The 25401-nt window shown below is 48.8% G+C and overlaps 8 protein-coding genes across 8 annotated transcripts; 3 read left to right on the forward strand and 5 right to left on the reverse strand.

Annotated features, from left to right (window-relative positions):
* Positions 1–1926: 1926 nt before the first annotated feature.
* Positions 1927–3402, reverse strand: F5891DRAFT_1009550 (uncharacterized protein). The gene is made up of 7 exons (XM_041360596.1): positions 3267–3402; positions 3155–3207; positions 3095–3108; positions 2795–2969; positions 2709–2738; positions 2570–2657; positions 1927–2512 (listed from the first exon to the last, which is right to left on the reverse strand). Exons 1-7 carry the CDS (start codon positions 3335–3337, stop codon positions 2389–2391), a joined length of 555 nt encoding a protein of 184 aa, XP_041231058.1. The 5' UTR covers positions 3338–3402; the 3' UTR covers positions 1927–2388.
* A 319-nt stretch (positions 3403–3721) lies between these two features.
* F5891DRAFT_1009554 (Endonuclease/exonuclease/phosphatase) lies at positions 3722–5042 on the reverse strand. Its single transcript, XM_041360597.1, has one exon. It carries the CDS (start codon positions 4852–4854, stop codon positions 3823–3825), a length of 1032 nt encoding a protein of 343 aa, XP_041231059.1. The 5' UTR covers positions 4855–5042; the 3' UTR covers positions 3722–3822.
* A 74-nt stretch (positions 5043–5116) lies between these two features.
* On the reverse strand, positions 5117–7039 carry F5891DRAFT_1009559 (protein disulfide isomerase). Its single transcript, XM_041360598.1, has 11 exons — positions 6819–7039; positions 6750–6764; positions 6681–6693; positions 6498–6630; positions 6369–6444; positions 6140–6318; positions 6059–6087; positions 5790–6002; positions 5550–5740; positions 5275–5489; positions 5117–5225 (listed from the first exon to the last, which is right to left on the reverse strand). The coding sequence occupies exons 1-10, from the start codon at positions 6944–6946 to the stop codon at positions 5333–5335; spliced, it is 1134 nt and encodes a 377-aa protein (XP_041231060.1). The 5' UTR covers positions 6947–7039; the 3' UTR covers positions 5117–5225; positions 5275–5332.
* A 31-nt stretch (positions 7040–7070) lies between these two features.
* On the forward strand, positions 7071–8732 carry F5891DRAFT_692512 (ribosome biogenesis protein Sqt1). The gene is made up of 5 exons (XM_041372820.1): positions 7071–7670; positions 7722–7794; positions 7842–7916; positions 7970–8349; positions 8398–8732. The coding sequence occupies exons 1-5, from the start codon at positions 7185–7187 to the stop codon at positions 8635–8637; spliced, it is 1254 nt and encodes a 417-aa protein (XP_041231061.1). The 5' UTR covers positions 7071–7184; the 3' UTR covers positions 8638–8732.
* Positions 8733–9721: 989 nt separating this feature from the next.
* On the reverse strand, positions 9722–13912 carry F5891DRAFT_1126217 (uncharacterized protein; the record flags this gene model as incomplete). Its single annotated transcript, XM_041364061.1, has 9 exons — positions 9722–9924; positions 9958–10074; positions 10155–10246; positions 10298–10488; positions 11311–11696; positions 11846–12701; positions 12820–13035; positions 13088–13305; positions 13768–13912. 9 exons carry the CDS (start codon positions 13910–13912, stop codon positions 9722–9724), a joined length of 2424 nt encoding a protein of 807 aa, XP_041231062.1.
* A 1125-nt stretch (positions 13913–15037) lies between these two features.
* On the forward strand, positions 15038–17071 carry F5891DRAFT_1183434 (uncharacterized protein; the record flags this gene model as incomplete). The annotated part of the gene is made up of 6 exons (XM_041366279.1): positions 15038–15091; positions 15138–15983; positions 16036–16372; positions 16427–16647; positions 16703–16939; positions 17000–17071. 6 exons carry the CDS (start codon positions 15038–15040, stop codon positions 17069–17071), a joined length of 1767 nt encoding a protein of 588 aa, XP_041231063.1.
* A 3532-nt stretch (positions 17072–20603) lies between these two features.
* On the forward strand, positions 20604–21793 carry F5891DRAFT_1183437 (uncharacterized protein; the record flags this gene model as incomplete). The annotated part of the gene is made up of 4 exons (XM_041366280.1): positions 20604–20878; positions 20936–21497; positions 21549–21576; positions 21633–21793. 4 exons carry the CDS (start codon positions 20604–20606, stop codon positions 21791–21793), a joined length of 1026 nt encoding a protein of 341 aa, XP_041231064.1.
* A 1590-nt stretch (positions 21794–23383) lies between these two features.
* Positions 23384–25155, reverse strand: F5891DRAFT_1126219 (uncharacterized protein; the record flags this gene model as incomplete). Its single annotated transcript, XM_041364062.1, has 10 exons — positions 23384–23586; positions 23644–23695; positions 23749–23903; positions 23954–24096; positions 24160–24200; positions 24251–24393; positions 24446–24642; positions 24695–24731; positions 24779–24947; positions 25000–25155. The coding sequence occupies 10 exons, from the start codon at positions 25153–25155 to the stop codon at positions 23384–23386; spliced, it is 1296 nt and encodes a 431-aa protein (XP_041231065.1).
* Between the last annotated feature and the right edge of the window lie 246 nt (positions 25156–25401).

Below are 25401 nucleotides of genomic sequence, written 5' to 3' on the forward strand. Positions count from 1 at the left end.
TTAGAACCGTACCCTCAGACTGGTCCCTGACTAGAATTTAAAAATTAGCTACATGGAAATATTAATTTGTTGCCGGCCTCCAGGCCGGAGCCTTCGGTTTCTCTCCCTCTGTGCCTGCCTTGTCGTGCTTCAGACGATTTGTTGACTTCGCTGTTGCAGGCTCTACATCACACGCCAAGTGTAGAAAGATTGTATATCGTCTTCGACTCGGACGCTTAGTACCACTCTCGGCAACGCCCGATGTAGGCGCTAGCCCGGTGATAATACTTGCTTCACAGTATTCACCGTGTTGTGCTCTCTTCCTTCGAATTCCTGGCGCGCGCTGGAACCGCTCACCACCTGACCCGGAGTCATTAAGGGAACTGAACATCATAACAGGAATCGTTCTTCGCATCTTGCTATTGTTTACTATTGGTTCCCGCCAGTTCGTGCCAAGTTCTTGCACGCCTCATCTCGTGCAGTCCCAGAATAGTCCCATTGACCGATTTCGCAATCTGCTCGGAGGGCACAAGGTACAATGGCTGCTGTGCAGCGGTTCAAAGGTGTTTCCTTCCGGCTGGAAGCAACCCTGGGTAGCTCGACCGCCGGGAGCCAAGTTGCGGCCATCTCGCAAATAAGGTACGCTTTGATTGTGTGGTCATCCTTTCAAGCCGCTTCTCATATGCTTCAGGCTGCTTCAGGTCAACCCCTCGGCTTCCCTCGGTTCTCCGGATCGGTGGTATTATGTTTGAATTTGGCGATATTATTGAGAGCATCGACCTCAGTGTTTCGATCGTCGCGTGCCAACAAGCTCAACAATATTGTGGAATTTGTAGTGTGTGTTTCTACCTGGCCCTTATAATTTGACGCCTGAGCATCACACAGAATCAGTAAAAGTGTATGCATGTCTCAAATGCGATCCGAGGTTTGTGTACACTTGGCTGGACAAAGAACATTACAAGACCGATGCCACTTCTGCGCGGTGCAAGCTGACTATCTGCGCAGGAGTCTTAATGAATCGCCACCGGCAGCTCAGGCGACCACTGCCCACACTAGACTGTTCATTCCTGGGCAACATCAGGCACCATAATCTCTGAGCTGGCATTACACGTATCCTTTCCCTTGTGGGTCTATCTCGACCCCGGCAGCCTCGCGATCGAGAGTCATTTATGTCTTCTCCCGACGATCAAGTGTCATGATGTCGTTCGTATTGTGTCTGCCTAAATAACGTATCATGCTATCCTTGTTCACATTTCGATTCATCCCTTACAGTGCGTACTATAACCACTCATGGGTGCAATCATTTGTAGGAGTTCGCGGGGCACCTTCGAAATATTTATCCGATGGTTCTTAGCTGGGCGGCTGAAATGTGCCCCGCGCAGGATGATGAACCTGTGATATGCTTAAGGCCGTACTGCGATCAACCGGATACGAGGCAAATCGTCAATTTCTCCTGCTAACCTACATACTAGACCTAGATCTTCGCAGTGACCACATGCTATCTTGTATCACCACATGGATACCAACGCCAATTCGGGTGCAATCGTTTCCACCTTTCGTGAAAGGCCGGGGTTGAGAATTTTTTTCAAGCTTGATGTATATTTTTAAGCTGTGTGGTTTCGCCGGTTGAGTTCAAATCGCTACGACTCATCTGATTGTTAGTCGGCCAAAGTGCGCAGTTTTGTAGGTTGAGTTTAGTTAAGTTAAAACTCATTTGAGTTGTTACCACCTCACGGTTGCCCCACGGCACAAAAATCTATCTTGCGTCTGTATCCCCTTAAAACACAGTCTGTTGAGTTGTGGTGCCGTGCCACCTTCCCACTGTCTACGGAAACGTTTCTCGCGATCTAACTTGAAGGCTTCCGGCGCCCATGATCCATTTCGATGTGAACGCCTTCAGCATCGGCAATACTAGCTTGCTGAAGGACAGCGTACATTTGCTGGACTCTGATTTGCTTTCATCAGTCTTAATTCAACTGAACAGGCTGTGAAGTATTTTGCGCTTGACGCGCGGTATCGCAACATTCCTCACAACTGAGCTCAGTAAACACAAAGGACATTTTTAACTATTCACATGCACGCTAGAATATAAATCATTCGGATCATTGCACTGCACAACAGCAGCTCCCAAGTATCCGAAGGTAAAGCGTCAGCCGGAATGTCTATGTAACAAAAGAACGATTGAAGGGGAAGACACAATCCAATCGAAATTGTGAGAGCAATGAGCACGTAAGCCCACTGTCGCACGAGGGAATGTAAACGTCAGTCGGGTGAAACTCCAATACTCCTGAAAGCAGACAGCCTAATGTACGTTGTAGATGTCGCAGGTAAATGATTAGCAAAAGAAAACCCTGTAAATGTCTCTGGAAGTCCGTCGACTGGTATCGCTCGTTTGATGCCAGAGCAAATCTAGAAAAGCAAGGCAGCAACAGCAGCAGCACCAGCAATGCCGGCAGCGCCAACGCGGACGACATTGGCAGAGGCAGCGGAAGAGCTTGTCGAAGCTGAACCGGCAGCAGTGGTTGCAGAGGTGCTACAGAACGAATGTGACGTCAGATCACGTGATAACTTGACAACAAATTCAATTTACGTATGAGCAGTAGTGCCAGTGCCAGAGGTAGCAGGAGTGGTACCAGTCGGTGCGGCAGCACTAGATGCGACAGTTGGACCAGAGGAAACTAGAAAACGAAACATCAGTGGGGTGATAGTACATACAGCAACAGACGTACGCGACGTGGTGTTAGTGCACGTAGTCGAAGCTGTGCCAAAATTAAACCCTAAGCAACCGATCAACAAGATCGACTGAAACACGCACATCCGGGGTTGACAGTGAACGGCGCTGACTGTGCAGTCAAGCCAGTGCTGTCGCGAAGGGTGAGACCAAGAGATGTCCCGGACTGGATGTTGCAGACCCAGGTCACTGAGGTGCTATTTTGCTGTCCCAAATTTTCAACAGCAGCACCATTGGGAGTCGCACCGGGTAGGATGCTGAAATGGCATTGAGTAAAATGACATGCATATACGAAACGAAGTTATTACCTCTGTGTAAAAGATAACAAAATAGAATTCGCTGCGGGTTAATGCCTGACAACCATGTTAATAGGACATCACCGACCAAGAAGTAGGGAGCTAAAATACAGTCAGACGCAGGAGACAGCGAGCTCGGATAACTCACCAGTTCCGCCCGACCACTGCAGGAGGGTGGGCTGGCACTCAACAACGTTGGCACTGTTCCGAGGATGGAATAAGACCTCGACAACTCAAGGTACACGTGTAAAATTGCTTACGGTGTATTAATGGTAAACTGGGCGAGAGTACCAGCTACGAAGAGCGCGAGGTAGGCGACAGAGAACTTCATCGTGAACTTATTGTCGTTGAGTTGAATGAGGTACAACAACGGGGGAAGAAGGTTGAACAACTGCGTGGAAAAAAAGGTCGTAGATTTTTTATTTATTTGCCCGACTTCTTATTTACATCATCACTATAGCTTCCAAACACGCCACGCCAACTCCACCTTACAGGTAATTTGATCAAACCAACATCAGATAAAGTACTATGTACAAAGTAAGTGCTCCTTCAAGTTCATCCCATGCATAGCTTCAACCTAATTTCTGTCGCAAGTCACTCATGGCTACTAGTAGAATCAGTTTTGAATTTTCGTTCAACACTGGACGCTCGTGGAATCGTTATTCGGGATGTCGTTGATAGCGTAAAAATACATCAGATAGTAGGGCCGAGCCCGATTGATGCTACTTCCGCAGTTCCTTAAGTATAGCGCGTCAGTGTTTTGGTCATGACATTGCACCCCGCCAAGTCTCACCAGGTGGTTCTTTCGTTATCTCTTCAATCTTCCCGCACAATGTGCACGCGTGTTACCAGTCCATAGTGGTCGCTCACCCATTTGCCTCTCCCAATCACCTCACCAATCCCTATCCTCTCTGGCTGGTCCACAACGAAACCATCCTGACTGGTAGTGAGCACCTTGTCTAACCTTCCAGGCGGTAATTGTTCACGAGTCTGGTATCCCCAAGTAAAGCCTTCCTCCTCCTCATCACCTTCCCAGGCGTCATACAGCTCGGCTTCATCCACGATCGTCTCATCAGTAGGGCTGATAGCATTCATATCCCCTGCGACAATGCCCCCGGATATTCCCCTCCCACGCAATGCAGCTGCGATGAGTTGCAATTGCCTAGGCCGTGCCGCGGCCCCTTCTAGCATCGATTCAAGATGCGTGTTTGCAACGCGCAGGGTAATGATGCCCCCTGATAGGCGAGGTTCGTCTTCGTGAGCTGGGATGCTCAGTTTAATATCAACAAATATGGCATTGCGTTTCATCTTAGAGTTGCTGAATGCGATGGTGAAGACATTGACCACGGGAATTGTGCGGGAGACCAGTGTGACATTTCCATACTTTGCTTGGTCTGGCCACTTGTCCGCGCTAGCGGGCACAACTATGAAACAGCGTCGCACCCATTCGGCATTGAGGATCTGTGTGAAAACTGACTCATGTATTTCCTGTAATAGGATGCAGCATGGTTCAGGCCGTTCATGAGTGGTCCTGCAGTCAAGAACGTGTTGCTGGATGTAGGAAAGAGCAGCAAGGAGCCGTTTCATCCTATCGGGAGCTGCGAAGTCGAGGTTCCATGTCACGAGGCGGACAGTAGATGGTAAGGGCTCCCTGACGCCTCTGGCGCAGTTGGAAGTCTGAGCCCAACGCTTTTTGCGAGATGAATAACGCACTGCGCGGAGCGGTATTTGGGCATCTGCCTCATGCCGCACGCGCACTCTTACTTGCAGGGGAGGAGCTTCATCTGGCTCCGTTTCATAGAAATCGGAGGGCGGGGAAGGTATGAACGATTCATCGATATCAGACATCGTCGATGGAGTTATGAGACGGATGGATGGCTGATTGAGTCTGGTCAAGGTGACGATGCGCTACAGTGTGCAAGGAATGTCGTGATGATGTTCCACTCAGGTTAAGGTGGTCAGCAGATGGGGCCTATCCAGTTTCGAATTGAAGAAATAAGTAGTCACGCAGTCCATTGTGATCGGTTGCATATCGGTCCTCGAGGCTCCTCGAGGCCTTCTTTTCTTCCGACGTCAAGTGCAACGTGCCCTCAAGAAATTAATCCGAAGTCCTGTTTTAGTTGTTTGCCAGCGTCTACAAATTACGATAGGTCCAAAAGTGAAAATTATCTTTAATATCATTGATTGCGTGGTGGTGGAAAATACCGAAACCTAGCTTTCTAGAGGCCGATCGATAAGCGTGAAGCTCGGATGATAGATAGCACCGACATAACATCCAGATTAACAAGTGTGTGGATCCGTGCACAAAGCAGATAATCGTGCGACATCAAAGCTCAGCTGTCGCTCTGCCGATGACACTCTCAACCTTCTCCTGTGCCTCTTCTAACTTTTTGGCCACGAATGCGCTCAGAATGTTGGCCTTCGTTTTGATCTCATCCAGCTTGGCAGGTGACATCGTGCGCTTGGTCAGGATAGACGCAAGGCTGATAAAGAGATATATCGGTCCATGATCAGTTAAACGCCTACAATGCCTGATTGCTTACCGCTTAGACTCCTTCTCGATATAGGATTCCTGGTCGTTTACAACTTTCTCCATCACACGGATATAGTATTTTGCCGTCTCGCCGAGTGACTCGGAAAGCGTCAAAGCCTCCTTGTGAATATAATCACGAGCGTCACCGGCAGCGGCCAAGAACTTCTGGGCAAGGGCATCGAGTTCCGCGATACGGCCAGCCTGCACTATGTCAGGAGAGGGTTGGATTACCGGTTTGCACGTGACCCACCTCGTCATTGAGACCACCACCAACGGCGCGATGAGTTCCGCAGCGCTCGTTGAGGAAAGCAACGAATGCTTGTTCAGTGCGAGGGCCTTCATAAGCCTCGACTTCATTTCCGCCACGAGGGAAGAACTTGATGGTAGGGTAAGATGACACTCCGTAGCGACCAGCAATCTCCTTGTTCGGTTGTGCATCCGCGTCAAAGTTGGCAACAACACACTGCAAAAGTATGCTGATTAGCTGAAACAGCAAATAGATCACCGAGTACTACGCACATTGCCCTCTGGTTTGAAGTCAATCGCAACTTGTGTGTAGGTATTAGGGAAATTATCAGAGAAATAGAAACCGACGCTTACCTTGTTCATAGATTGGCTTGAGGTTCTTGCAATGCCCGCACCATGGCGCGGTAAACGTGACAAGAACGTCTTTTGTCTCATCCAAGGCAACATCATCAAAGCTGTGGACATCAAGAATCAAGGTTTCAGGGGGCGGTGGGGGCTTGATACTCGATTTCACACCAGACTTCGCAGTGATGCTGAAGGAATACGTTAACACGGGGAGGGCATACAAATGCCGTGGGCTCACAAAGAAGCAAGTGCGTCAAGGTCTCGGCCGCCTTCGTAAGGCTCGATGTTCCCTTGCTCGTCAAACCACTTCAAAGCTGCATTCAAATATTGAGTATAGTATTCGTAGAAATTTCATATTGTAACTCACTAGGGTATCCAGTGACACCGTATTTCTGTCCCAAAGGTTTACCCGCGCCATCAGCATCGACTTTGGCAACGATAACTTTGCTCTTTGCGTGCGCAAAGGCATCGCCAAGTTGCTCGTATATAGGAGCGAGGTTCTAGAGTAAGCGTAAGTGTTTTGCTCTCGTGTTATTACAGGGACACGTACCTTGCAGTGACCACTACCGCGAGGTGTTCGTCAACTAGGGTTCACATGAGAGTGCAGAACACAACGTACCACCAAGGGGCAAAGCTGAAAGTAGAAGTTCAGGAGAAGAGTTTTTAGCAAATACCGCGGCGAGCTCACAATTCAACTAAACCAGGCTTCCCCTTACCAATTGCGCTGTCAAAATTGTCCGGGGTGAGCTCGACAACATTGGAGGCACTGACGCTAGCCAACAGTCCCGCAAAAAGAAGCGACAGTGACAGCTTCATGATGGTGGTTGGATTATTAATGGAAGAATACTGAGAGACGACGTGGAGCTTAAGTCCAAGTAAGCATCAATAGATGCAGTGCCTTATTATTAGTCAGCGGCTTAGAAGAATAGTCTATTATCTTCTCGTTATCACTTTTCGGTATAGCTTGACTCAGCGAGATTTCTCAGCAGTTGCAACCATATAACAGGGCTTCTCCAAAACAACACCGACCAAATCAATCACTCTGATACTATCGATGAATACAGCCCAGGAAATAGTGGAATACGGTTCAGATGAAGAAGGGGACGCGTTCATCGACTCGGGCGATGTCCTTGCAGAGGTTCCCGATGATGGTGATCATCCTATGGACGAAGATGATGAAGCAGAAGATGGGGTTGGCGATCTTCCATCCGGCGATTCTGATATAAAGGATAACTCGCTGCAGCACTTTACCACTCACAATGGCTCTGTGTTTGCTATATCATGTCATCCTACGGAACCGCTTGCAGTCTCCGGGGGTGAAGATGATCTTGGATACATATGGGATATAACGGACGGAGAAGTTATCGTAAAACTTACTGGACACACAGATAGCGTATGCAGCGCGTCTTTCAGCAGCGACGGTCAGATGGTTGCCACTGGTGGAATGGACGGGAAGGTGAGGATATGGAGAAGAGTTGGTACAACCGACTTCAGAAATTGGGAGTTCTTGACTGAGCTTCAGGGTCCGGATGAGGTGATTGTAAGTGTATCAGTGAACTCCTTGGACTATATTTCGATAATTCAAATTCAGTGGCTACGCTGGCATCCCCGCGGAACAATTTTACTCGCAGGCTCCAATGATTCTACGGTTTGGCTGTGGCAATGTATGTCAATGGTATACTAGCCCTCCCTGACATACTCACGTTAACAGTACCATCGGGGAATACCATGCAGGTATTCGCCGGACACAGTGGTCCAGTTCAATGTGGAGAATTTACGCCTGACGGTAAGTCCGAAGTACTGGAGCCCAAAAAATATCATTAACTTTTTGTTCATCAGGCAAGCGTATAGTAACCGCCTCTGAGGACGGAACTCTCATGTATTGGGATCCGCGATCACCAACTCCATTGTTCAAACTCTCACCGCAAGACGCCCGCTTTGATCTTGAGAACATTACATCTCTTGCAATAAATGCTTCTTCTACGCTCGCAGTTGTCGGTGGAACGTCCGGGAGTGTGCGTGTAGTAAGTCTCAGTAAGGGTGAGGTCGTCGGTGCCATTGGAGGACACGCTGAGGGGGAGAGCGTTGAAGCTGTGCAATTTGTCGATCTCACTGGAACGGGAAGCAGCCCTGGTGTTGTAGTCACTGGGGGGACGGATGGGAAAGCGTGTGTATGGGACCTCACCACAATGAGACTCCGTGCAACTCTCGAGCATCAGGTAAATTAATGTTTGTATTGGAAGGTTACTGCGCTGACGTTCTACAAGGACGCAGTAACGTCACTGTTAACTCACCCGGCACCAAAAAGTCACTTGATAGTGTCAGCGTCCGCAGACAACACGCTCCGCACGTGGGATGCTCGCACTGGCGCATTAGTCAAGGAGCACACCGGACACCATGGCCCTATACTCAGCGCGTCTCTGGGACTCCAAGGTTCCGTGGTTGTTAGCGGTGGGGATGATTCGGCTTGCCTAGTCTTCACTACGGAAGTCGACGAGTCGGGATAGAGGCTCACATTTTGAAGCACCTGCCACTGTGTTAGGTCGCTATGCCATTTATCATTCCTGGCATGCCACAAGAACAATACCCTTGTACTGTCCAGTTGGAATTATAGATTGTTCGAGAGCATATGGCTCGAGTCATACCCTGCAGTACTGCAAACAGACGACTCTCCTGCAGTTGATTAGTATCCTCCAATGATTGCCCTACTTCCGATCGAGGAAACAGACAGAAGGAGTAACAAGAAATTAAGTTGGATGGCCACTGATATACAGGTGTGTGCATTCACAAGATCGTACGTCACTGAGAGTTCGCTCGATAGTACACTTTTGATGGTCCAAATGGGATCGATCATGGAATCTTATCATTGAAGAAGGACTCGTCCCTCAAATCGTTCCATTATAATGTGATCCGAAGCGCTACACGTTTCAGCACCACTTACACTTACCTACAACTACTAGTGATTTTCCAGATAGTAATAGTAATTATTTGCTACAGCGGCACAAAGTAACCGAAAAGTAGATACATCGTAGCGGCGGCGAGCGCCAGTCCCCGACTCCGATACTCCGATAATACCTTGATCGTTTTTTGTACTTCCATGCGAATTCTCATGGGCTCGTCTAAGTCCTCCCATTCATGGATATAACAGTCAGTCAGGCCTAAGCTAACATCACAAAGTACGAGTCCCACCACAGGGCACCGGAGGTAAAAAAAGACGATAGGCAATATTGGGTCGAGAGTACGGAGAAGGCTGAAGGCGGTGAAAATAAATGAACAAAGACAGTGCATCTGCAAAACCACTGAAATGAACGCTTAACTTACGCGCGTTACGGACACTTACGAATGCTTACGACTTCACTAGCGAACTCATGCGATTGGTGGAGATCTATTTTACTGTCATTATTTTATTTCGCCGGTTGAACTTACGAGAGATGGAGAACCGAACGTTTTGATCAATGATAATCTGTCGCATCTCACTGAAGATAAAAGATGGGCTTGATTTGATCTCAGATCAAATAGATAAAAAAACAGACAACACGACGCAGTTAAATTGCATGATCAGAACATAACGAAGAATGTAACTAAATGTAACTAATGCAAATCTGAGCGCAATGAGTGATACACCTCCTTGTCCGAGAAATTGTTCAGATAAAAACGCTCATATACCTCCATACTCGTCGCTGCACCCACCGTACGGTCAGCGCCTTGGCCGTACATAGGGATAAGCTCTACCGCATGCGTGACATCTGTGAGAGGAATGACTGCACCCAATCTTATCCGCTGGCCTGTGGGCCCTTCCCAATATTTTCGGGCCACCGTATACATACTGATGGCAGGCTGACTGCCTGGATCCCCGACAATCTCATAGTACTGGACATAGAGGAGCGGTACGTCCGCAAGGTAGTGGGGAAGCGTGACGTGGCGAGGTGCAATGGGCTGGAAGACTACCCGCACTTGAGCAATACGATTTACTGTGTAACAATAATCAGTAATATGCAGCCAAGATAAGATAAATATTATTTACCTGTCTGGTCACCGTGTATCGACTGCGTAATCACAGCATCACAATTTCCTAGAGGAAACTGTTCTGATGGTGGGGCAGCCTGCACGACTTGACTAGGCATGATCATCCATGAGCGAAAAACGGAATGCAGCTGTAATCAAAACTTATTCCACGTCTTGAGGCGACCACGATCATTTCTCCACGCTGTCGTGAATTGACTGCCGGAAGCCTTCGTAATATAATCAGAAAGCGCTCGTCCAAAATCCGGCAGTGCGTAAAGCTGCTGGATTTCGTTGAGAGACATCTTGGCCTGATCAGGAGTAACGGTGACATGAAAGGCAGCCGTTGTTACGCACTCAAATAGATCTGTTATGCGGAGCCCTAAGAGGGGTGTCGTCCGCTAACGTTCGTGACGTAACCGGAAGGGTCCGGTGTAGCGACTGAGACTGGCGACAACGAGTCGGCAGATATCAGAGACGCGCGTGTCACGTGACTTCTAAGACGGATGTCTTCAAAGTCACTGACGTTCTCAAAGTAAGGACAGTCTTGTCTGAACGATGAGTTGTCGATCGAGGTAGACTTAGGCGCGATGAGCACCTAAGAAAAGATACTAGAGACTGAAGCTGAGGGGGCTTCAGAGGGAAGTATGTTCGAGGGAAGATTGAGTAGATTCAAGTTAGGGAATCTAGTACAGAGTGACCGACTACTTATACTAAGTGGAAAGGGTTAAGGGCAAGGCTACCGTACTGTAGGTAAGGGCAAAGGGGAAACGGAAAGGGTATAGGTACGCTGGTAGCAAAGCCTGATTAGTGATGTAAGGTCGAATGCGGAATGAGACCGAGAAACGTTGGAACGAGCCAACGGTAAATGATACAATGTGCAGCATGCACGAGTCAAAGGAAAGATAAGACAAGATAAGGAAAGCCACATTGATGGCACGAGTCAGAACGAGTCATAGCCCGAAGGCACGTGCGCACGTTGGTGCGATAAGAGGAGGACGAGGGACGGGAACGGTCCCGAGGATCCGGTCAATGGATAGTCGGTAGAGAAGTACGAGCCGGAGGCATACGAGGGCGAGGACGAAGGGGAAAAATGATAGGGGGGCCATGTAGCCGATGTTACTTGTAACAGCTGTAGCAGTGGAAGACAGGATGCCCTTCAAAAAGTGGTTTCAAACTGGGCGCGGCCCGACAAAACACCGTTGATTTGGATCATTAGGTGCGACGCGGGCGATCCATGCGAGAGCAGGGTCAGTTTCAGTGACCTCTTGCTCTTCTGTAACTATGGCATTGACGAGGGGGGAATCGTGCATCCGTAGGAAGAGGTACAATTGGAATCGCCGCATCGACTCCTCGCAGTTGAGAATGTCAACGATTTGTTCTGTGAAGGTACGTGACTGGCACGATGTCCTCTCAAAAGGGAGTTTACAGTGAGTAATGAGAAGACGCTCAGTGACGTCAGCAGTCCATTGGATGAGGGCGCCAGTGTCCTTGGTGAACGAAGCAAAACTCTGCAAAAGCTCGAGCTTCGGGATGATAAAGTTGTTGAGTGTTCCTTTGGTGCCTCATCTCGCGCCTGCATCCAATATTGCATGTTTCTGGTCATGAAACTCTTTGAGCGAGGCGACCATGGAATCAACAGAGGTGTCAGAATAAACAGGGCTTTGGGCCTGATAGATGAAGTCAATCAAAGCATGAATCACATGGACAAACGGGGGGGCACGACCCCAGTAATAGAAGGAACCAAGGTGCATTGCAAGTCCCGATGTTCCCGACCGGTCATTTGTTTCATCTGACATACTCCGGATGAAAAATGGCGTGTTCCTACTCTCTTGTGGTGACTTCGGAAACGGAGATCGAGTTCGTCCTTCCCCACCGATTCTTTGCACCACTTGAATGGGTGGTCAAAGAAAAACTTGTGACAGGTATGGAGAATTTCTCCTACCAGAAAGCGAGAAGGATCTGAGTGCCGCCAATTCCGCCAAAAAGGCTGGTGAATGCCACTTAATGAATGAGCCTTAGCTTCCTCCTGGAATTCTCGCAACCTCCATGGATCGATCCATTGACAGATGTTGTATATCGCCGTAAGTGTATGTTCTTTCGTGTGTGGTGGATGGCGATAAGTGTCACCAAAAGATTGAGATGTGGCCAATGTGATAGGAGAAGCGACCTTCGAGACACATGCTATAGCTTGCTGTTCCGGCAGATCCACAGTGTACGCGACCAAAGGTGTGAAGCAGTGTCGTAGATGTCCGGCTGGATCAGGCATGAACTTGCCCACCATGGCTGCGACCTTAGCGTCTGCGAAGACGATGTCCATGCACTTATGGAATAGACGTTGGCTGAGAATGGTTTGGTAGTCAGGATGAACGTCAACGAATTTGGGAATCGGCATATATGCCACACATTGCCAAGCATGACATGTTGCTCTCATCCGCACGTCAGATTGAATGTTGGCGATAGTGACAAAAATAGGGTGCATTTCAAGTCCTCCCGTATGCCGGGTCACAGGTGTCTTATCCGATGCAATGATCATCGGAACAATGGTAGCGCCTTCGGGAAGTTGATCCTGTACCGAAGCCATCAGTAGACTACTGTGAATGATACATCAAACTTACCTGAATTTCAAATGCTTGTTGGGCCGTAAAATATTCACTGTATTCGCGCTCATTACCATCGACCACGACGTGCGGGTCATATGTCATGTGGTTCGCAAAAATTGGATTTGCAAAGAGATCTTGCACTACCTCTAAGCCATCACGCCATATGAGGTTTATCGGTTGGATCGTTGGGTACCCAGTCATTTCAAGGGTCGTTGAACACCATTTTGGTCCGGTTGGAAGTGAAGCCACCCATGCAAGTAGCTGATCTTTGGAGCTGAACGACGGACCAGCTCGGCGTACCTGTAAACTCAATGTCAGTACACTAGCCCATACTCCACAGCTCCAGACAAACCCATTCCAGCTTGAGAAATCGCTCCATATCACTTTGCGTTAAGCATTCACAAAGGAATTTTGCAAGGTCAAACTCTGCCTGGTCTTGAAAGGGATAGAATGGAGCATGACGTCGGCGGTAAGCATACTGGTCATTTTCCATTGCCTCGAGGGTGTTTGGCGCCTTTCCAAATATATAGCCAGAAGATGGGTGGTACTGCCCAAAGACGCGGTCTTTTCCTGCTTCAGAAGTAGATCGAAGGAACGCGGGTGGGACAGGAATACAGCAATCTTGCACCGGAGGCCAGCAACCATTTGTTGCCTGGAGGTGTTCTAACACTGCCTCAGCAGAAGGCAAATCGATTTGACACTGGGGGCATTTTGCAATAGATGATCTGATGTGGTTACTGAGGTATCAATTCTAGAATGGAATAGAAACTTACAAATTGCCATCTACAATGAATGGCCCAGAATGATGGTTGCCAGTGTTCATAGTCACTGGAAGAATGCGGACTTTCACCTGCTTGAGCCAATGAGCCTAGGGTGCTACACTGCCAACACAGAGAAAAAGTTGCAAAGTCCTTCAAACTCCGCTTGGCACCCTGTTGTTCATAGCGATATCCCTCAACTGTAGTAGTATACTCCCCGTCCTTGAGCTTTGGCAAGTCTCTAACACTGATCTCTAGCCGCATATGGACGCACCTAACACTCGTATAACCCCCCCTCCTTTGTCTGACTGCGAGACCTCAACCTCAACTCGAGTCGACATAGCATCAGCATTCTCTAGTTCCAAGTTGGCGTCCCCTATGTCCCCTCTTACATCCTTCGGATCAGCCGAGTCCGACATAATTTCGCTCCCTCGGAAGAAATCTCAACGCATAGGCCATCCCTCCTCTGCCCACATCCCCAATCGTTCAGGCCCTTTGGTAAGGCAAGACCGTCTTCAGCGTTTCCGGGAAAAGATCCGCTCTCAGTACAAGCCGCGCCTCGTTTATCATTCTCCCCCATATGAGATTGCCTTTGCGAAGAGGCACATTACTCAGTCTTCACACAAACATTTCTCCCAGCAAGACTTGCATGAGGTAATTATCTCACTTCTCACTCCCGTGATTTTACTTAAACAAAGATTTAGGGCAAAGAGCTACTCCAAAGGAGCTTATCTCATCTATCCAATAGTACTTTCCACAAGGCCGCTCTAGTCAAACAGGCGTCAGCTCAGGACAAGAGACACGCGGTCATACACACGACCTGGAAACTCGAGTTGATTGAGAGGCAGAGGGCATTTATGCAGTCACTCCGGAAAGAGCAGGAAGAGGAGCTTAAGATGGCAGAGACTGAAATGGAGTTCTTCAGGCAGCTGGTCTGTGATCGAGGACTCCCTGCTTTGCAAGACGACCAACAATATTTGGAGGCAATTTTTGCTGAAAAATTGGACGATCTCGATGTCTCCAATGAGCAGTACAGACAGTTCATGACTCATGCGAGGAAGCATGTTGTTCCATTTGCGAATAGCAGCGACACGGAACTTTCCCCTGACGAACTCGTGGCAGATCATGATTCCTCAGACTCCCACAGTGATGGGGGGTCGGATGACCTCGTTTATGGAGCAAATGAATAGGAACTTTGGTACATTACTGCTAGTTCCCCATTCTTCTTCGTTCTATTAACGACACATGTTCAGTCAATCTGACACTGAACAATTGAATCCCTATCGCCTCCTATCGCCCCAATTTCATTCTGTATCGCCTATATCGCCTCCTATCCAATCCTGATGCCTTCCAATACGATCGTTTTGCGGTATTCTATATCTTTACCTCAGCCCATCACCACGACTTATCCGCATTTTCCACTTATGTCAAACGCGTTGTAGATTATGTATGATCTTTCCGATTTATACTCAACGTGTACGGTTCTTTATGTTTGAATATATGCTACATTGGGTAAGTAAATGGCTGGAAACCAATAAGATCCCATGGCCCCTCGACGAACAGTCTCTCAACCCCGAAGGATATCCGCTAAACAAAAGGTGAGTCCCCTCCATCGAACACTCGAACATTTCTGACACGATTTAGGCGCCGCCACGACCAAAAAAGAACTCGTCGCTCAACGCCTCAGGGCGCGACATCACAACCCAACTCGGTTTGCCTCAAGATCGCCCTCAAACACCCGAATCTGTACATCGCCCCCCCAGCATGGATGCAAATCAACTCCCTCCCTTCCAGCCCCAACCCCATTTCCCGCCCTCATTCGACCCGCAGGATTATCTAATGGGGGGTGGCTATGAGCCGCCCCAAGACCACTACCAACCTCAAGACCACTACCAGCCGCCTCAAGACCACCACCAGCCGCCCCAAGACCACTACCAGCCTCAAGACCACTACCAGCCGCCCCAAGACCACTACCAGCCTCAAGACCACTACCAGCCACCCCAAGACCTTTACCAGCCACCCCAAGACCTCTACCAGCCGCCCCAAGACCACTACCAACCTCAAGAGCACTACCAGCTGCCCCAAGACCACTACCAGCCGCCCCAAGACCACTACCATCCGCAAGACCACAACCAGCCGCACTACCAGCCGCAAGATCACAACCAGCCGCAGGACCACAATCAGCCACAGGACGACTTCCGGCAGGAGGGGTTCGACCAGGGAGGGTTGGAGCAGGGAGGGTTGGAGCAGGGAGGGTCGGGGCAGCATGGATTCCAGCCGCCGCCTCAACATCAACCACACGAAGGCGACGATGCTCGACCCATGCATCAAGAACTCGACCTTCACGGCCATGGCGTGCGACGACATATGCGCTGGAACCTCGGGGACGCTGGTGTCCCACGCGCGCAGCCACGTCCTCAAGTCATCGGTGTCGCACTTCCTCGCGAGAGGGAATCTGAATGCGGGGAGTTCACTCAAGGGGTCATTCATGTAAGTAGTCTCTTTATTTTCTAATATATGATAATATATAACATTACTATAGGAACTACGTACATCGCAAAGTGTTGGCCGGCACGGAACGCGTCCGGTCAACCGGCACCTACCTCCAATGCCAGTACCCGCACCTGCACCTGCACCTGCACCCACACCCGCACCCGCACCCGCACCACCCGAAACCACCTCTAACAACGAGGTTCCCGATTCTGTTTTCGCCATAGAACTCGACAAACCCACCATCAATTCCATCAAACTCTCTACGAAAGAAGAACTACGTCGCATGATGATGCAAGGGAGGGACGCCGTGTTGCCGACACGAAAGAAACGAGGCGCTGTCTTAGACAGAGCCCTCAAGAAGGCACGCATTTCAATAATTGGTCAAGGTAATTTTTCGTTGAGTTCATTCACGACATCACTAACACTTTGTTTTTTTAAAGTTTGCTATAAACCATTCGAAAAAAAGGCCGTTCGCGAAGAGCTCATGACATGCATGTCGAACGTACACCGGATATTTAGAGACTACGCCGCCAACATCATTCAAACGGCACTCAATCTACGACTACCTATATCCTTGGAACCTGGCAAGGAGGTCGCCCATAAGGCAGCACTAGTCCCGGAGCTCTTGAAGAACCTGAACTTCTTGCACAAGTCGGAGCTGGTATGTTTTTTTTTCTAATGTTCGCGCGCTGATTTTTGACTCACAAACTGACTAGGGTGAGGACGGCGTCGAACGGCTGCTGCTGCTGGAGGCTGATTATTTTGTCGAGATGATTGTCGACGTCATCTGGCAAAAAGGTCTTCATGAGTATATTGACCCGCTCCGACTCGACAGCGCGATCGCCCTCGCTGGGGCTGCATTGCAGAATGCACTGAAAGCTTACCGGACGGGCAGGTTTGAGTCCGTCGACGCGTCGGCAGAACAATTCTACGACACATACCATGCGATCCTGGTGCTGATTGACAGCATTTGAGCAGACCCTGCTCTGAAACTAAGGTACGAAAGGCTTCAGGAACTCATCGTGACGTGGGGCCGTGAGCGCATGGGTCTTGATCTCACTGATTCGAACGACGACGACGATTAGATAACATTTTCGGTAATATGTAGATTATCTTCGCTATCACTATGTACTACTAGATAATCTTCACTATCGCTATGTACCGCTCGATAATCTTTACAATTTTCGTTACAAACATATCAATTCAACTCTTTTGGGCGCAATAACACGTATTACGAACTACAAGCGACGAAAACAGACTAAAATCGCGCACTAACCAAAAACAACTCGAGCTGGGAGCCTCGAAGGAAACTTAGGTCCAGTTTGGACAACGACTCCGGGTTCGAAATTTCTGATTCAAACTGCACGTGATGATTGCACGTGATAGGTCCAGATGGCGTGTAAGTATATAGATAGATAATCGGCATATATATGCGTGTCATATCCATCACTGCCATGGATATTGAAGCGCAAATGCAACACGATTGACAACACAAAATTGTGGTCATTATCATCACCATTGTGGTCGCCCAGGTCACACATCTATACCATCTTTTATTCTTATCCCGCGCTGAAAGAATTCCTTACCACACATCCATACTTACTGGGCAAGCATGGGTATATGAACTGATCAGTGGTCATCCAGACAGGATCAGACACAATTTCGGCGTCGACCTTCAAATTTTCGATGAGCTGTTAGCAGTTCTTAACTGACACGGCTTTGTCCAGTCCCGGAATGGGGTAAGTGTGTCAGAGCAACTCAGCATTTTTCTCTACACGTGTGTTACTGGACTTTCGTCTCGCCACGTCAGAGAAAGGTTCCAGCGCTCTCCCGATACGATTACAAGGTAAGTGCCTAACTTTTGATATAACTATTGTTCAAGTTGTGCTGATTTCTGCAGATATTTTAAACGCCTACTCATGTTCTTTTCATCGGCTCCCTTCTACACCTTGAACGTCCGCTTCCCGGACCAAAACACCCCACTTTCTGCGGCAATTCACGCTGACCCTCAATTCTGATTCTTCGACCACTGTATCGGTGCTGTTGACGGCACCCACATCCGCATTTTTGCGCCGCTTGAAGACCATGTTGTCCTGCGCAACAGGAAAGGCTTTTTATCGCAGAACTGCTTGTTTATCTGCGACCTCGACTTCTTTTTCATTTACTCACTCACAGGGTGGGACGGCTCAGTTGCCGATGCTTCCCTTTGGAACGACGCATGCTCTCATGATTTGCGTGTGCCCAAAGACAAGTATCTTCTAGCCGATGCTGGCTTTGGTACATGCGACGCACTTCTCGTGCCTTATCGAGGTGTCCGCTACCACCTGAAGGAATGGCGTCAAGCTAATCTCGCGTGAGTTCCTTTTTTCTTTTGTCAGTCTGTCTATTAATTTTTTTCTAGGCCTAAAGACCCGAAAGAGTTGTTCAACTTGCGACACGCTGCACTTCGCAACATCATCGAGCGGATATTCGGCATCATGAAACAACAATGGCGCATCTTAATATGCGCACCTGAATACTCCATGGACATCCAGTCCCGGATCCCAGCGGCGCTTTGCGCCATTCACAACTTCATGCGAAGAAACAACGGTGATATATTTGATCTTGCCCTCGAGTACGGGCACGATCTAGCAGAGGATGATGGTGTTGGATCTGGCGCACATTCAGAGGGACCGGCGGATGCTGCTGAGCGCAGACGCGCAGATGCTCGTAGGGACGGAATCGCGCAAGCAATGTGGACTGACTATCTCGCAGAACATGCACGAAGGGGACTCCCATTGCCATAGTTGTAGGTAATACATGAATTTTGTACTACGAAATGATCTGTACGCCGCTACGATACAATCATATATTCTTGTGAGTCAATTGATCGCCGTGGTGCACCACCGCAAAGGACTCACTTCTCTTCCAACCACTCAAGCCTCGTCACCTCATCCAACGAGTAGAAAATGATCGCCTGGTTCTCGTGTTCAGCTAGAAAGTTGGCAATGCCCAAGCGCTCTTTGCTCGTGAGGTCTGTATATTTATTGAGGAGGGAAATGGCGCTTCCAACATGCGTGGAAGGCTGAGGCTGTGGCTGCACTGGCGGCAGCGCCGGCGCTAATACAAGAGTCTTCTGCATCTCACGTACTACTTCTACGAGGCTTTTCATCGTTTTGGTGCCCTCCTGCTGTGCCAATAGCGTGGCAGATGGTGGCCGGCCTCATTTCTGAGAGCCTGCAGCTGACGCAGGCGAAAGCGCGCTGCGTTTTCGCTTTCCCCGGCTTATACTTGTCCATGCCGAGCCACCGGCAGAGGTAGACCCTTCCGTGGAAGGAGCGAGAAAGGTAGATGGAGGGTCCACTGAGGATGGTGGCGGGTACACTGAGGATGGTGGCGGGTACACTGAGGATGATGGCGGGTACACTGAGGATGGTGGCGGGTCCACTGAGGATGGTGGCAGGCCCACTGAGGATGGTGGCGGCCCTGGAAGTGTGTTGTCTGTGGCTGTGGGGATGGAGGATGGTGTGGTGGCATTGGTGGCGGTGGTAGGTCGGAAGATGTGAGAGCCTTTCGACTTGCTTGGCATCAACTGCTGCATGATATCGAAGTGGTCGAAGCCCTTCATCATGAAGGGCCTCGCGTGAGGATGCGACTGAAAACAATATCAGTAGAGGGGTATGCATGCAGTCTATTTGCGATGACGTACCTTTATAAAGCGTGCCCATACGTCGTCCTTTTTGTCCGTGATACCCGCTCCATGATCATCACTCCAAGTAAAACCAGAAGTACACTTAATTTCAACAACACTTTGGTATGCTTTCTTTAACTATAAAAATATATGTCATTGATTTGCTGGCGGCTGAAAGTTCACTGGAAACATACCGATGTCCACTTATTTTTGCAAACTGTGCCAACCTTTTCTGCGCCCCTTTGATGCGGGTGTTTTATCTTGAGGTGCGCATATGCTTGATTGAAGGTGGGCGCCTTGAAGCCCCCATCGCCTGATGCAGGAAGGGCCTGCAGAAGGAACTCAAGAAAGGTGGTTTCTTCTGCCTTCGTCCACACCGCAGGAGCCTTCCTGGTCGTTCCGCAAGATGCAGCAGCTGATGTCACATCTATAGTACCCCGGGAACGTAAGGAATGCGAAGAGCCGCCGCTTGATTTATCAGACATTGTGATGATACTAGAGTATCTTTTGTTTTATTAGATAATAGATGCTTATTAACGCAGTCAGGTCATCACGTGCGGTTTGAGCCAGAAATTTTGAACCCGGAGTCATTGTCCAAACTGGACCTTAAAGGTCCGTTTTCGGTTTTTCAACTTTCAGATAACTGAATCGTAATGTCTCAGTTATGTACGTAATCAATTCCCACGACACGTCCATTGACAGAAAAATGAGCATGTTTGCGTCTGACAAAACCCTTCTCCCACTTCGTGGGAGTCGGGGAACAACGTGCAACCAATATATACGTAGTCATCCGCCGCAGCCGGTGACCACACACACGCAGCGGTACCCACGATATAAACAATCGAAACATCGATATATATTATCTTGTTCTCGATCCTCTTACTCGTACCACTATATACGCCATTTAACGTGTCTGGGAGTCTTGGTGTTTATTTTGATCGACGGACATGTATAACGGATTCCAAGCTGAAAGCAACAACCCGTTCTTGAGTGATGCCCAGGCTGCCCCTGCACATGCCCGTTTCCCCGATATTTCTGCATCAACCCTTCCACAGTCGCCGCCGCAGATGCGCTACCAGTCTTACGACACCGGTTATCAGCAACAGCCCTATTTTCAACAACAACAACAACAGCAATATCCGCAGTTTCAAGGACAGACACCCTATAACCAGCCACAGCAATACCAACGGAATCAGTATGCGTCTACGTCTTATAGTTCGGGGTATGTCAATCGTACATAGCCTACATTAACTGCAGGCTTACCTTCACGTTTCACCAGACAACTTGGCCCACAATCGACTGGCCTGCCTTTTCAGCCGTCTGGTCATTTTGGACAACAGCTAGTGTCCCAAGGAGACTTCCAACAGCCTTATCAACAATATCCAAACGGGTACCAGAACCAGTATGCTCAGCAGCAGCAGCAGCAACAACAACAACAACAACAGCAACAACAACAGCAATACGGAGGCTACCAAGGTGGCTACCAGCCTCAGCAACAAACCCCGAGTTACCTCTCTGAGTTTGATCCATACACATCCCACCCCACTCCTTCACATAACAGGTCCAGTTCCCAGCCAACTAGCCTTGCAAGCCACAATCCTGGTGGTGCGATGCACCCTCGGGATTATATTCGCCAACATAAAGCTGAACTGGAGGCTTGGGATCCGTACACGTGGAAGCAGATGTTTAACGCTTGTGATGCGCTCAGCGCAGCCTGGCTTACACGAAAGCAAGAGACGGAAAGGGTAGTGCAGCAGCTGGGCGGGAACGGTGCACCGGGTTTGTTCGGTCCACCATCTGGTTATCAGGCATATGGCAGCGAACTTCAGAGATGGCAACAGGTAATTGCTTCCTCATCGACTGATTTGCATTTGACTTACCCATTCCTCCAGATTGTGAAAGAAGCTAATTCGTATCATGGTGATCTCTGTACTCTACTGCGAGTTTTGCCAATATTCATCACGCACTTTCTACAGATACCGTCGCGGCCTCTGCATTTCAGCTGAAAGAGGTTCACTCCTCATATAGACAGTCAGGAGATGCTGTGAGCAAGCGACGCGTGCGTGAATCTTGCAACGCTGCGCTGTCGAACTTGCCCGACTGGCCTGCACCATTAAATGCCAATCAGTCTTGGTAGAATTTCTTCACCTTGCTATGGATCATCGATCAGCAAAGGGATTTACGTTACGATTCTTTACGCAACATGTCATTGTATTTCTTGCTTTTGGTCTGTCCTGTTGTGCATCTCTCTACTGGCGCCGGCGTGATGCTGTATTGCTACGCATTGGGGCGATTTCTCTGTCACCTCATACTTACATTCCTTTCTTTCTTGCAACTAACCAAATGGGAGTTCTTGTATTTCTATGGATATTAAATCGGTATATGATCGTCGCAGACATTGACCCAGCTGGTGGTCACGGTGATACTCAAGATAGGTAAACATCCCAGACGTCTGCGTTATCGCATGCGATGACTGAGTATCTATTCAATACACTAACCTTCCTTTTGAGCCACGAGAGGTAATACTTGCACCTGACTGTTTCGTCTGCACTCGACTGACGACTCCGTTCCGCAGTCCTCCATGCCGACACTGTCATCTCCTCTGACCAATGTTATGTCTAGAAGTGCGACCGCTGAGGTTGCGCAGCTTCGCGCTAAGATCGATGAAGACCTTGCTACGTACGTTAACTGAGTCTATGCGCAGGCTTTGCTTTCGCAGGAACTGTTTAGCTCCTATCTCTGGCCTTCCAAGACGATTATATTTGAATACTTCGAAGAAGATAATCGTCTCGATGGATATGATAGCGAGTATTTAAATTCCTTGCTTGCCTAACACTTACACACGTCTGTAGACACTGGGGCAATGTGGCTCTCGAGTGCTCGACTCTTTGGAGATACATCAGCACTCCTTCTGCTTTTTGGCTAGACCTCATGCTTGAGAGGTCAAAGGAAACTCCACATACACCATTCCGATGCCACTAGATGATTGCTTGGAGAAAGTCTTGTTACATCTACCTCGGATCGAATAGTATTATCATCTCAGCCTGCACCGATGCTTAAAACGTTCAAATTCCGGGCTAGAGATGGCCTTCCAATGGGACCCATATCAACCCCCATCTTCCAAGGACAAGCACCCCTACTTCGGGATGTCATGGTCGACTATCGTGATCGCAGCTGGTCATCGTGTATGTTTGGTGGGCTTCGCTCTCTAAATATGACAGCGAACGCGCTTGCAGGGCTGCGCTCCGGATTCAAAGGTCGTCAGATGTAACATATCCCTCGCTCCGTGTTCTAAAGCTTCAAGATATGGTGCTCCACGATGACGAACTTAAAGATATTCGAGACATCTTGGCAATGCGGATCACACATGATCATAAACTTCGCATACAAGACCTCCGGCTCATGCTATGCAGTAGTTTCACGGTCGATCAGCAGCTCTTTAGGGAGGTGGTTGTGAACGTCGATTGTGGTGAATTGACTCTTAATGCTAGGCGCAGTTCGAGAGAGATGCTGCCCTGATTGCTTTGAATAGACTGGCGTTTTCATGTATTTTAAGTATGTCTGTATCGTAACAGCGTCAGCGCCAGCCCTCGACTCGCTTAAGTTTAGCCAAATTATGATGTGTTATGTCTGTAATACCTCGTACAGTCGGGACCGGGGCTCTTAATTAGATGTATTGAACTTGTCTCAGTAACAATCTTACAAAAAATATCTATTTCAGTCATGTTCACGCAACTTGAATCGGTAATCCCATCGCAACTCGCGCAATATGCTCCTTCACATCCGTGTCGGCGCCTAAGCCAACATATGTGGTGTTCGGCTTGTCCTTGACAAAGTCGGGGGGATTGATGCCCGCGAGGAACGTCTCTGCTTGTTTCTTCACGTACTCGGTGTTCATGGGTGTCTGTGGCACCGCGCCGATGTACATAACTGAACAACAACGATTTGCATTAGTGTGATCCTTGAACCAAGAAATGCAGAACATGCCTGCCGAATCTTCTTGACCGGTGTGCTCTTCCTCGACGGAGTGTACAACATCCTGTGATTGCGCTCGCATGAGAAATAATGGAATATAAAGGAATGGAAACATACGCAGTGCCAGAACACCATATCTCCCGGGTTGACCTTCGGCACGGACGTCATTGTCTTCTCAAGCCTAAGGTGCGGGTGCACTTCCGGCGTCGGACGCGGACCAGAGTATCCGGTTGGATGGATTAAGATACCAGGGAAATCAGGGGTGGAGATGTCTTCCGATGAAGTCAGCTTGAGCTAGTGCTATTCAAATAAGTAGACATACCAAATACCCAATTCTCTGGCTTGAGGATATCCTCCGAGTCGGGCGGGACAGTGGGGCGGAAGAATGGGCGGAGAATAGTGTATGCGTTTGAGAGGACAAGATCAGGGAATACCCGGAGCGTTCCCTGTGTTGGAGCAGCCTCACTGGAATTACGACCATGTCAGGTCTGCTGTGTGAATGGGACCAAAATTTTGTGGAATACAAACCTCATTGCCAACCAACCTTGGTAAGACCTGAATATAGTCGCCTATAAAGTAACAAAGATTAGGTAGCTAAGAGGACAGAGGGAATACCTACTTGTCCCGGTCTACCATACAATGAGCTCCGGGCATCCAGACGACCCTCGAGTTCATATGGGTCGTGTGCGCGCCAGTTACCACTAAGAATATCAGCAAAGCATTTACGGAAGCTTTCGTCCTCCCAGCGCTCAATTGCACCACCTTGCGTACGCTCAGCTATTTCGATGATTCAATTTTGTGTGGCGGAACGCACCATCGACATGAGGGGGGAAGTTATTCCATCCTGGGCCAGGATGGCGAATACGGAATCGGTCGGCATACACAAGGGGAACATTGAGGTCAACGCCCTCGAGTGGCTTGCCTGACTTAACATGATACAGCTTGTTTAGCCACGCGGAAGCTTTGAGGACATTTGGGTGTGCGCGGGCTTGCACTTGTGGACGCGTCCAACTAATAGAGTGATCGGAACATCTTTCAAGATGATTAGAAAAAACATGCTTACTACAGCATGAAGAATTGCTTGTCTTGCTCAGGGAATCCTGTTTGTCGCATCAATAACGTATTGTTCGGAATATTTACTCAATACCTTGAACATGGGGATTAGCTTTGACGAAGTCATCAAGAGCAGTCTTCCAAGCTCGGGCTTCACTATCATCGACAACATCCTTGATAACGACGGTGCCTTTGCGCCGAATGATATCGACTTCCTCGGCAGAGAGCTTATCAAGGTCCTCATACCGGACTTGGGGGATATACTATGCACGTGGTCAGGTTGTATAAAATCAAGGAGACAACATGGGCGCTCACATCCGGGCCAGCTTGCGCAATGTCGGCGGTACGCTTGTCGAGCTCTTCGAGGATATCCTTCCAAGATTCTGTGAGACGCTTCTCATAGTCGGGCGTAGCCTCGACTATCTGGCGCTTCAAGTCAACGAATCGCTCTGGCCATGTAGTGTTCTGCATGTTGCTGCGGGGAATGTAGAAACCTGCAATAATGAACAACTCGAAGTGACTCGGGCTTATATACTTCTCGTGATATAGGATGTTCGTGCTTATAGAATGATCAGGTGGACCGTTTACAAAACAAAGGAGATATAAGGAGTTTCCTCGGTGATGATTACGTACTATAATTACGCGCGTCGGACTTGGAGGATGCATCGATGAGTAGTAAGAGGCACGGGATGACTCACAAGACGCTATCGGGGTAAG

Source organism: Suillus fuscotomentosus, assembly GCF_016647785.1.
Source record: "Suillus fuscotomentosus strain FC203 chromosome Unknown F5891scaffold_7, whole genome shotgun sequence".
Lineage (NCBI taxonomy): Eukaryota > Fungi > Basidiomycota > Agaricomycetes > Boletales > Suillaceae > Suillus > Suillus fuscotomentosus.